This window comes from Rhododendron vialii, chromosome 8a, assembly GCF_030253575.1.
Source record: "Rhododendron vialii isolate Sample 1 chromosome 8a, ASM3025357v1".
Lineage (NCBI taxonomy): Eukaryota > Viridiplantae > Streptophyta > Magnoliopsida > Ericales > Ericaceae > Rhododendron > Rhododendron vialii.
Genome location: NC_080564.1, coordinates 5,549,339 through 5,561,388, shown reverse-complemented (window position 1 = coordinate 5,561,388; position 12,050 = coordinate 5,549,339). Strand labels below are relative to the sequence as shown.

Sequence of the window (12,050 nt, the reverse complement as noted above, 5' to 3'; positions counted from 1 at the left end):
GAACCTCTACGTAGGGAGTATCAAACACAAACCATAACAAAAGATTAGATCACCAAGCGAGTAATTGAAGTTTCTTCATGTCCGTTTTCCTTGAGAGGGCATGGCCAAGTTACGCCTACATAATGCGCGAAGGCATAGAGTGAAGATTAATAGCTGTAGACCGGCCGGGGTCATGGTAAAATATTATTTTGACGAGAACCACTCCCTCAGCTTACCCGATCGCGCCACGTGGCGAAGTACGAGGTCACCCGATTCGTCTCTCTTGCCACGTGGGAAACAATTAGCCAACTGTGAGAGACTTTTCTTTTATCAGTTGTTGGTTGTCACGTAGGTAGAATCGCTCGTAATCTATCCGCGTTGAAAAAACAGTTTTTAATCCCGCCAAACTCTCCCCTGTCACAGCTTTGAAACTAACATTAAAAATAAAACAAATAAAAAAAAAGGAATCACAAACAATAAAACAGCGTATCCGGCTTATCAAAAAAAAAACAGCGTATCTGGCGGTTGTAGGCGGCGGCGTTTGGTAGTGGGGGAGAGGTCAACGTCGTTCACCCTTCCACCTTCCACCGAAAATATTTTGCCAACCCCACAAAATTATCTGTACTACATGGTCACACACATATATATACATATAAAACATCAAATACTATCAATCATTTTGATTTCCAGTTCAGCATTGTCATTTGTTCTCCTCCTCTTCGGTTTCCTGTTCTCTTTTTCTTCAACCCATCTCGAAACAGAGGACTCTGGTGCCGGAAAAAAAAAAAAAACAGAGGACTCTGGCCTTCTAGGTGGATCATTAAAGGTACCGTTCTCCTGTCCGATTTTTCCGCGAATTTCGTTGAGTTGATATGTGTTCAACTTATAGAATCTGATTCCATGCTGTTTGTTTTTTTTTTTTAATTGTGTGTTATGGTATTCTGTATGAGAATTTTTCTGCACGCAGATGTTTTCATGTTGTTGGCACCAGTAAGGCACTAGTTTGGTTGAGGAACTTGGTGTTTCTAATTTTTGTTTGAGATTTGTTGGTGGAAGCTTTGGAGTTCCACTCTCTTCTGGGTTTCATTCTCTGATTCCCCCTATATATACATGTACATATATACGTATGTGTGAGTGTGTGTAGGAGTTTATAAAACAGAGTATCACAAGTGGAAGTGCAGTTTCGGAAACGTGAGTTTTGGCCACAAGACAAAGTAGTGCTTTATTTATGTCCTCTTTGAAACGAAAAGATTTGGAGTTCTTCAGTCTGTTTGATTACTAATCAAATTGAAAAGGAGATAGAGTTATCAATCCATGCATGGATACTGAATTTCTGGTATTTAGAACAACAAACAGTACAATGAAGTATGGATTCGTCAACCCAGGCATTTGCATGGTGGTCAAGGTCCGAAACTTATGGTGCCTTTGGCCTAATTTTGTGGGTCTTTTTGGCCGAGACTTGTTTTCTCTTAATTTTTACTGTACTAGATTTGGTTAAAATTTGTTGGATTAATCATTCTTCTTGATGTGAGGAAGTGATTAAGTATAAAAATATAGATCAAGGTTGAAAAAAAAATTCACTAAAAAGACGGAAAAAGTTTGAAAAAGGGTCTTTTTGGGTCTTTAGTGTTGTCTTATATAAACTTTTATATGATTAATTTTGGTAAAAGACAATCAGTATTATTTAACTTTTAGCTATCCATTTTTAGCTTTACATAATAATTTTTAGATCATCTCATTCGTTTTGATGAGGGGAATCAGAAGTGTAAAAATACCTCCTAACGTCTCAGGTCAAAACCTCTCATGTGCTATCGACTCTTAGGTTCACATGAGATTTTACCCTAACTTTAATTGGCCCCCGTAGATATTGAGATTAGTCTCCATGAATTAGTCAAGATGTGCATAAGTTCACTATGTGCATAAGTTCACCCGGATACGCACAGGGTTACAAGAAAATTAATCATATATTTGTTGAACAATCCACCCCACAAAACACAAGACATTGAAATTTTTTAGATTAGTCTTATGAAACTACTCTCCTATGGTCATGGTCACCTGATAAGTAGTTTGAGTCAGAGTAACACAAACCTGACTTGAGAAAATTCATGGCAATAACTGGGATATTGTTTGCATTTATGTTTCAGATACTTCATCTGGAGCAATTTACAGAGTCATTGTTGATTCAAAAACTGTTTTCAAATGCCTGAGTTGGTCATGGAGGGGTTAAATGTGGACGAAGTGTCATCACCACCCAATCAACACTACATTCCATACAAGAAATCTTTCACAAACAGGTCTCCAAAAAGTCCATTAAGTACTCACAGTCCAGGTAATGAGTCCATTGATCAATCCATAGATGGAGAGGTTGACATCTCTATTGAGCAGCTTTACAGAAATGTCTTTGAGATGCAAAGCTCGGACCCATCCCCGTCGAGGCCTAGCTTTCTGTCCTATGGTGATGAGTCTCGGATTGATTCTGAATTACGATTCTATGCTGGAGGAAGTTATAGGGAGGTGGAGATAAGAAAAGAGGTGGTGGTGGTGGAGAATAAAGAGCCTAAAAAACAAACTGGGCTTTTGAATGAAAAGTCTGAAGCAATTGCACATTTAAGTCCAAGGAGCAAATCTTTCCATGGGAAGCCTCCAACTGGGAAAAGAAATGGGAAGGCAAGAAAGGCGAACGAAACGACTTCTAATGTAGGACGGGGCAAAATGGAGGAGGGAAAGGAAGATTCTCTCGAGGCGGCATACCTTGGACCTTGTTTACTTAAACAGGCACAGGACTTGGTTCCCTCCGGGGGAAATCCTCGGAAGGCTCTTGAGTTGGCTCTACGTGCATTGAAATCATTTGAAAGTTGTGCGAGTGAGAAACCCAACTTGGAGCTAGTCATGTGTTTGCATGTTGTAGCATCACTATACTGCAGGTTAGGTCAGTACTCAGAGGCTATTCCTATTCTGGACCGTTCAATCGAAATTTCAGATATTGATGAAGGCCCCGATAGTGCACTTGCTAAATTTTCCGGATTAATGAAGTTGGGAGATACATATGCATTGATTGGAAAAATTGAGAACTCAATTCTTTGCTATACCGGTGGTTTGGAGGTTCAAAGAGAATTTCTTGGGGAGAAGGATTACCGAGTTGGTGAGACTTGTCGGTATGTTGCTGAAGCCCATGTCCAAGCATTCCAATTTGATGAGGCTGAGAAGCTTTGTCAGTTGGCTCTTGACATCCATAAAGAGAACGGATCTCCTCCTTCTCCCCAAGAGGCGGCGGATGGGAGACTTATGGGACTTATTTTGGAGTCAAAGGGAGAATATGAAGCTGCACTTGGGCAGTATGTTTTAGCAAGTATGACAATGGCAGAAAATGGGCAGGAATTAGATTTGGCTTCCATTGATTGCAGTATTGGCGATACGTACTTATCTTTGTCTAGGTATGATGAGGCTATTTTAGCTTATCAAAAAGCACTTGTGGTATTTAAGTCAGTCAAGGGGGAAAACCAACTGTCCGTTGCCTCAGTCTTTGTCCGTTTGGCTGACTTGTACAACAAGATTGGAAAGTTCAAGGAATCAAAATCCAACTGCGAAAATGCACTTCGGATTTATTCAAAACCCGTTCCAGGGGGCCATACAGAAGAGATTGCTAGTGGTCTCATCAATGTTTCTGCTATCTACGAGTCCATGAATGAACCGGGGGAGGCACTCAAATTGCTTCAGAAGGCTTTGAAGATATACGGGAATGCACCAGGTATGCAATGCACAATTGCAGGAATTGAAGCCCAAGTGGGAGTAATGTACTATATGATGGGAAGTTATTCTGATTCTCACGATTCGTTAGAAAGTGCTATTTCAAAGCTTAGGGAAGTCGGAGAGAAGAAATCTTCTCTTTTTGGTGTCGCTCTGAACCAAATGGGTCTTGTGTGTGTACAACTTCACGCGATAAATGAGGCTGCCGAGCTGTTTCAAGAAGCAAGGAGTATTTTCGAAAGTGAATATGGACCATATCACCCAAACACATTGGGAGTTTATAGTAATCTTGCTGGAACTTATGATGCATTGGGCAGGTATCTATTATTCATCTTTTATTCTCTTCAAAAATCAAACACTTGTTTATGATGCCATACTGTTTTCCTTGTTTACGCGATAATGGGTTTGAGAAATGAAACTGGATCAAGATCAGAAAATTCTGCACATTTCTGAATTCCAAGTTTTTGTTTTTCTCTATGCAGGACAGATGATGCAATTGAAATACTGGATTATGTTGTTGGGATGAGAGAGGAGAAGCTAGGAACAGCAAATCCTGATGTGGATGACGAAAAGCGGAGGTTAGCCGAGTTATTGAAAGAAGGAGGGAGGGTTAGAAACAGGAAACTTATGTCACTGGAAACCCTCCTTGACACCAACTTACAGTTCTTATGATGCTGGTTGATGTATATTATGATGCTGTTTGATTTGATGTATACCTTTGAAGTTTTAAAAACAAGTTTTCAGAGTGAATATTAGATTCCAAGTTGATTGGTTACTCCCACTTTTTCACAACTGGAGGATTGTCAATTATTTGATTGTTTAAGGATTTGAGGGGATTCCTTTGTCACTTTCATATTTGTATATATCCTACTTCAATAAAGAAATTGTTGGATTTCAGTTTCCATGATTGTTACACCAAACTGTCTATTAGCAAACTTCAGCTGCAACCAGTTAGCAAGAGAACTAAGATGCAGACCTGTCTTCTTGTTTCTATTCAGTTTTCGGGTGGTGCACTTTCTTAATTTTCATAACTCAGGGTGTTCGAACCACCTTACGCGCACCTCGACTAATCTTGGCAAATCAATCCCCATATGGAGTGGCCCCCACAGGAGTTGATCAATAACATCTAGGAGGCTTTGAACATGACCTAGGAGGGAGCCTAAGTCTAAGCCTTGACCGTCGGGCCAACATAACCATCTTGAGTACTGTGGTGTCACTGTCCACAAACACCCCCATGTTTCGCATATGTATAATTGGTATCAAATTCAAGGCTCACTCTTATTGACAGAAACCTAAACTACAATATAAGATGGTCTGATTATCAAAATTGCAAAAGAATACTTAACAGTACTGTCGTGGACACCTATATAACAGGAAAACATGCTATGATTATTGAACAAGCATTTCGATAACATAGCTATGAAGGCTTCGGTGTTCAAGGAGTATGACAAGCATCTGCAAGTGATACCGGAGGGTCAGAAAGGGAGCCGTTGACAATGAGCTTTGCGATTAGTTTGTTGATAGCTTCAGTATTGTGTGTACCATCCCAGCTTATGTATTTTGATGGATCAGCACAAGGTTTTCCATAGACTTTTTTTCCATTCACAGTTTCTGTTGACCCACAATCCACCTGATATTCACCGTAAATCCCACAGCAAATCTTCATCGGATCATTAAAACCTGCCATCAGATCAGATTTCCATAAAAAAACAGTTACTTGGGCTCAATCCTATGGACGACTATGCAACAAATAAAGAGGCTCTATATTGAAAAAAGTTTGAGTTTTTTTTTTTTTTTTCTCCCGAAAGTTTTATGGGTTTGTCCAGTTTTCTAGTAGTAAGCTTACCTAACTTCTTTGCCTTGCTTATCACTGAGTACTTCGCTGAATACACATCAACATATGTAAATACTGAATGCGCAAGTTTTGCCCTTAGCTTGGAGACACTGTCCTTTAGCTGCTTGTTGAACTCCTTAGCCACCTCATTCTGAGATTTTATGCACCCATATTTGTCTAACTTTGTGGTCTTTGATTCGCCATAGATGACTGTGAATGGCGAGCATCCAATTGGCCCAATGCTATGTACCCAGAATACCCTTGCCCCTGCCTTGTACAATCGCTGAAACATAGACGCAAGACATTTAGTACCAATCAAAAGATACGAGGTATCATATTTTCGACGTAAACGATCAATATTAGTAGCATAGACACAAAGTCTTTCAACAAGAGTAGTAGACTTACAAATAGAAATGAACAATGTAATAGTTCGCTACAGAATGGTGTGGCAAACTTAAGTCTTACAATTTCAAATAAAAATCCTATTTAAATGGAAATCATTTCGAAAATCTCATTGCCACGTCGTTTTAGTTGAGTATTGTACGCTATCTATTACGAAAAAGTAGCATTTTCCTGTGAGAAATGGTTGTGTTTTTGCTTACCTGAATTGCTTTGGAGAACTTCTCGAGGATATCAGGAATAGATGCTCTGACCTTTTTTTCTGTGGTTTTAGTATCCTGATCAAACAAGGCTAAATCGTTCTGCCCCATGTCAAAAGTGTAAAGAGCCCTCGAGAAGTCCTCAGGCCTCGGAAGATTGCTTTTACCTGGATGCCACCAAGTTAACATACATAGTTCATAAAAATATCTCCCCACCAGTGCCTATACCTATGTATTTTCGCATAAAAAAAAAAAATTGGCCCTAGAACATACCCTTTTTGCTAAGTTTCTTGTAGAGGAGAGCGGTACGGGTTTTGAAGTGAATGAATTGTGAGATTTGGATGTCAAGGAAGAAAGGACTGTGGCCGCCTGGACGAATAGTGGAACCGGCTACTGCAAAGTTAGCACCATGACTGATATTTGTTCCAATTGAGTCCAGGTATGCACTCAAGTATGGCAATCCCAGTTCTTCAGCTGCAAATAACGATTACATGAGTCATTCTTTTCATCCAAAAGTAGAGGGAGAAATATTCCATGAGCAATTTCGACTGATATTTGTTCCAAGTGAGCGTGCATGAACTAACAAACTTGATTGATTTGCACACAATTTTCCACGAGCAAGATTAAACTACTTCTTCCGTCACTATTTAATGGTCGTTTTCCAGCGATCTTGTACTTTGATCGTGCAGCCGGCTATTGTTCTTTAGGAAAACAGAATCCGAATGTCTATTCACCCATCAAGAGATCTAAGTTAGCTCTTTGAGACAGAGATTTCGAAATCTTTGATTCCTCTCCGTATTGCACTCATAATCATGTACAATAGTGTTACACTCTTGATACACAATTCGGGCCGGGGTAGCCATCTAGAATCTGGACAGAGGATTCGATCTCAAGAAAACATGTCCTTTTTTATCATCTCACTACATATTGCGAATGACCAAATCTTGAACATCGTATGTTTCGAGATTTTCATCATATTGTGTGATTGGGAGTGCATTGAAAATATCAAACAAGTACTGGCCAGAAACAAGCGAGAAATAGGGGCAAATATGTGGACTTGTTGTACCTACTGTTTCTTTTTTAGGGTCAATACCAACAATGCAATTCATCCAACGTTTCAGGGTGCCTACGAACAGCTGTTATAATGCACGATGAAATCCAACAGCTGCCAAGACCCGGCTATATAAACATATTTACTGCTTGCTTACCTATAAAGTCAATGACGAGACGACCATCAGAAAGCCTTCCAGACGGCATGCCGAAGAAAGTTTCGCCATACGGCGACGGGTCTTGGCCGAAGGCCGACACACGCCCGCCGGTGTCTGAATTCGAGTCCCCGAAGTTGTATATAGCCGGAAACCCACAACTCTTCGAACCACCACGACCACCAGCACTAGCACCACCCACCATTTGTTCGGCAGCAAATCCTAGTACCACCAAACCAAGCACCCATGTACACGGCGGAGAACCCATATGTGGCTGGTCGTGAACAACCTCGGCAGAAGAGTTCAGACAAAGACAGAGGAAATGAGATTCTTCTGAGCTTGTTAGAAGAGCTATGTGCCTATATGTTTTTTCGTTGGATAGTGAAGTTTTGTAACGTTAATTAAGTAAGTATATTAATTGAGCTAAACCGGTTAGCTTAAAGGTGATGTTTCTTAGAATCATGTTAATGTTAATGTTCAGTTCAGAAAGAAATGTTAATGGTTTACTGATTAATTAACTTAACCGATGGTAAACCAAATTATACATTGTTAGCTAATGCAACGAAATAGAAAACTTCAGTATATTAAATGAGAAGGGGTTTGCAAGGTCTATATAATTATCTTACTATGGAAATAAGATAAGTGAGGATAGTGGCGTAGCTCGAAATTGACATTGGTGGGGGCACGTATTAGACATAATTTAATTATAAAAAAAAAGTTTCGATAGACAACAACAAAATAAGAAAAACAAATTGCACTCAAAACAAGAACAAAAACAATATGTACGTCTGGTTTGTCTTGCTTTCTTTTTGGGGGGAAAAAAAAAAAAATCATCTTTCGTGACCTTTTTGCATATTTAGGTTAAAGATTCTTTTTTTTTTTTGGGACTTCTGATGAGAAGAATTTGAGAAGTAACAAAATTGGCTCATTCCAAAAAAACCAATGAACAGATAATAGGCAAACAAGCCCTTGCTATTGTAATTATGTCTAAGAAATGCTACTCTTTGGTTACCAACAATCCGGAGAAGGAAGCCGATCAAAAAATAAATAAAAATCAGTCCGGGAAGGAAAAATAATATTTAAACTGGGTAACAATTAAATATGCAAATTACTTCGCGTATTTGAAAAAAAAAACATTGCACTTCGCCCCTGAGTGAACAAGGAAGAACAACTATATACTTCGCTCTTTTGTTTTATTTTTCACTCGTTCTTTTTTTGTTTTTCACCGAGATTTGGAAGATGTTCTTATTTAGTGGAACTTTGGGCTCGCACACAGCCACAAATAAGTGTGGAGTCCACCACCAAGTGACGCGTTAGTTACGCATAATTGTGAGATTGTGAAGCTCCACCTGGAAGCCTGGAACCTATATCTCAGGACGATTTCGAGGTTTTAGGGGTTGTTTGGATGAAAACTTCTTGATGCCAACTATTGTGTTTATAACTTTATACAGATGTAACAGTCTTCAAACCATCCATCTGTACACATTGCTGGGACAGAATCTACTAAACGATTTCCAAATTGAAAATTTTGCATATTCCAATTGCAGAAGCATACTCTGCATCATTTCAGACGCCTTAGAGCTGTATAGAGCGAAAGCACAAGAACCCGCTACGATTATCGATCATCCACAAACGATAATAGAGGAAATCAAGGTCAAGGGTGCGTGTTCATAGAGGTTGACAAGCATCTGCGATTGATATCGGAGGATCGGAAAGGGAGCCATTGACAATGAGATTTGCAATCATCTTGTTGGCAGCCTCAGAGTAGTGTATTCCATCCCAGCTAATGTGTCTCGATGGCTCTTTGCACGGGTATCCATAGACGGTGCCGTTAACGAATGCCAACGTTCCGCAATCCACATGGTATCCGTAGTAACTGCCGCAGCAGAAATCCATCGGATCCTCGAAACCTGCCATCAAATTCCCTCAGAACAGTTAGATTTGCTCCATCTGATTGAATATTTCGCCAAATGTAGCCTTTCTTTTGTAGTGAGCCAATGCTCGTAGAAATAGCAAGTAGTAATACTGCAAGACACAAAATATAACTATCCAAAAAATGCAGCGGCGCCTAGTACTCAACATTTGCCGGATAATTTTTGGCCCCATTGAGGATGAATGTCGTGAATCAGCCGAGAATTCGGGACACTTTTCTGGAGAACTCTTGGCATGTGTGTTTAAGAGTAGTACCTAGATTCTTTGCATTGCTTATCAGAGAGTATTTAGCCGAATACACGTCAACGTATGTAAATGTTGAATGTACAAGTTGCGCCTTTAGCTTTGAGACCCTGTACTTTAGCTGCCTGTTGAACTCCATAGCCACCTCATTAACTGGCATCACACACCCGTGTTGATCTAAATTTCCGGGCTTTGATTGATCGTTGATGACACTATATGGCAAGCAGCCGAGTGGCCCCGTGTTATGCACCCAGAAGAATCTTGCCCCTTGGTCATACAAGTTCTGAAACATAGACCTGATAAATGTTATTCAGTATCCAAAATAGGATGAAATATTGTATGATATCCACACATCCCATAGTGTGAGCTCATATTTCTTCGACTGACGTAAACATAACTTTACTGTTGTGGCAAATTTGAGTCTTATAATTCCAAATGAAATGGCCCAGTAAAGTGGCCTATTATGTCTTCTTCTTTTTTGAAGAGGGCCTGTTATTTCAAATATACCACTGAAACATCATTTCGGTGGCTTATTATGTACCAGAAGAAAAGAAGAAGATGAACATCAATGTCTCAGTAAATATAGCAGATAGGTGTGGATGGATGTGCTTACTTGAACTGCTTTAGAGAACTTTTCCAGGATATCGGGAATCAATGCTCTGACTTGTTCTTCAGAGGAATACTGAAAACCAAAGGCAATATCATTCTGTCCGATATCAAACGTGTATAGGGCCTTTGGGAAGTCCTCAGGCCTCGGAATACTACTTTTACATGGTGTAATCTTTTCCCCTGGATGCCACCAAGTTAACAGTTTTAGTCCTATACTTCCTCTTTACTTGTTGATCCCAAATTTTACTACTGCAGCAATTGGTAGAGAAGAAACATAAATTTTTTTTCTTTTTTTTCTAGAGAAAAGATCAGTTTGCTCACCATTTCTGCTTACTTGATTGTAGAGGTCAGTGGTACGCGACTTTAATTGACCGAATTGATTTATCTGGAGGTCTAGGTGGATGGGGCTATAGCCGCCTGGACGAATAGACGAACCAGACACTGCAAAGTTAGCACCATGTCTGAAACTTGTACCAATTGAGTCCAGGTATGCACTCAAGTATGGCAATCCCAGATTTTCAGCTGCATAAGAGAAAATGTTAAATCGTTCTTTTATTTTCAAAATACAAGGTAAGTAGCAAGATGCAGTAAATGAATGAAGAGCCATCAATGGTGGATCTTGCCTATCAGCAGTATGGCCATCGATCCTCAATCTGTAGATTCTTGTTCCCATATATGGCCTTCCTAAACTCCCAATCCCACAACGCGGTGGAAACTTTAAGAAACTAATTTCAAGGCACAATTGTGGTGGCAAAAGTACTCATGGGACCAAAATACAAAAGAATTCTGGGAATAAAGGATGGCGTGCCATTGCCCAGAGAGACTCATCTAATTGCTCTAGATTATGGTTCGGGAGAAAGGGATCGGAGAATTTGAACAGAGGGTTCGGTCTTGAGCTGTATGTGTATGAATGAGCATCGGATACTCCACTACGCAAAATTCTTTTCATGTCCTATACTACTTACAGGCGCACAATCGTGTTTTGGAATTCAATTGTCCAAAATATTCCAATGTGTGTTGCAATGTGTTAGATTTTGGGGACATGAAACATATGAACTAATGAGCATAAAGATCTTCTCCCCAAAATTAATGTCCTCATCAAAGTGCATTACAAACTTCACCGTAATGGCTTGAGATTTTTATATTTTTGAGATTCTCACCGCACACTAAGATTGTAAGCGCATTGGAACGAGGAACGTGAGATTTGCAACACACATTCCATTCTGTCCCTCCAGAGAGAAATGGGACAAACCATCCTGTTTGTTTACTAGATAGAAATATACAGATTCTTGCTTACCTATAAAATCAATGATGAGACGACCATCACAAAGCCTTCCAGATGGCTTGTCAAAGAAAGTTACGCCATTCGGTGGAGGCACACCCCCCAAGGCCGCCGATCGGGCTCCAGTATCGGAATTCGAGTCTCCAAAGTTATACACAGCCGGAAACCCACAGCTTCTCGAAGCAACACCAGCACCACCCACCTGTCCACCAACAAATCCAAGTACCAAAAACCCAAACATCCAAACCTCCGGCCGAGAATCCATGGTTAAACAAGCTCAACAGAGTCCCTTTAAAGAACAAAAACATGTGACTCTCGAGCTTCTCACAACAGCATGTGAATATGTGTACGTCACAATAGTATGGACTATAATTAATAGACAAGAAGTGTGATGTCAATTGAAGGAGACAAGTGGACCAAGTCCAACGTTTGGGGTCCTGAATTGAATTGCATGATTGGTTTTAAGTGAGTGAACTGTCTTTTGGACCGGTGTGGAGAATGGAAAAGCTAGGGAGAGAGATTACTTTCATCTTGATTGTTTGGCTGGAGGGAAAACGCAAAAGGAAATGATTTGTCCTTTCTTTCCATCGTTCAGGCAAGTAGTCTCCATCCTTCCCCTT

General features: G+C 40.0%; 2 protein-coding genes across 2 annotated transcripts; one reads left to right on the top strand and one right to left on the bottom strand.

Annotated features, from left to right (window-relative positions):
• Nucleotides 1–485: 485 nt before the first annotated feature.
• On the top strand, nucleotides 486–4,628 carry LOC131298885 (protein KINESIN LIGHT CHAIN-RELATED 2-like). The gene is made up of 3 exons (XM_058324385.1): nucleotides 486–805; nucleotides 2,124–4,043; nucleotides 4,209–4,628. The coding sequence occupies exons 2-3, from the start codon at nucleotides 2,179–2,181 to the stop codon at nucleotides 4,396–4,398; spliced, it is 2,055 nt and encodes a 684-aa protein (XP_058180368.1). The 5' UTR covers nucleotides 486–805; nucleotides 2,124–2,178; the 3' UTR covers nucleotides 4,399–4,628.
• A 353-nt stretch (nucleotides 4,629–4,981) lies between these two features.
• LOC131298498 (uncharacterized) lies at nucleotides 4,982–11,923 on the bottom strand. The gene is made up of 11 exons (XM_058323985.1): nucleotides 11,446–11,923; nucleotides 10,470–10,670; nucleotides 10,153–10,328; nucleotides 9,552–9,822; nucleotides 9,036–9,274; nucleotides 8,834–8,920; nucleotides 7,368–7,758; nucleotides 6,433–6,633; nucleotides 6,163–6,326; nucleotides 5,573–5,843; nucleotides 4,982–5,406 (listed from the first exon to the last, which is right to left on the bottom strand). Exons 1-11 carry the CDS (start codon nucleotides 11,693–11,695, stop codon nucleotides 5,162–5,164), a joined length of 2,496 nt encoding a protein of 831 aa, XP_058179968.1. The 5' UTR covers nucleotides 11,696–11,923; the 3' UTR covers nucleotides 4,982–5,161.
• Between the last annotated feature and the right edge of the window lie 127 nt (nucleotides 11,924–12,050).

Excerpts from the sequence above, each read along its gene's own strand:
- LOC131298885 (XM_058324385.1), top strand. The coding sequence starts at position 2,179 with ATGCCTGAGTTGGTCATGGAGGGGTTAAATGTGGACGAAGTGTCATCA. Across the intron at positions 4,044-4,208 it reads ACTTATGATGCATTGGGCAG|GACAGATGATGCAATTGAAA; the intron begins GTATCTATTATT and ends TTCTCTATGCAG.
- LOC131298498 (XM_058323985.1), bottom strand. The coding sequence starts at position 11,695 with ATGGATTCTCGGCCGGAGGTTTGGATGTTTGGGTTTTTGGTACTTGGA. Across the intron at positions 10,671-11,445 it reads TCTCATCATTGATTTTATAG|CTGAAAATCTGGGATTGCCA; the intron begins GTAAGCAAGAAT and ends TCTCTTATGCAG. Across the intron at positions 8,921-9,035 it reads CAGATGCTTGTCAACCTCTA|AGTATGCTTCTGCAATTGGA; the intron begins TGAACACGCACC and ends GAAATGATGCAG.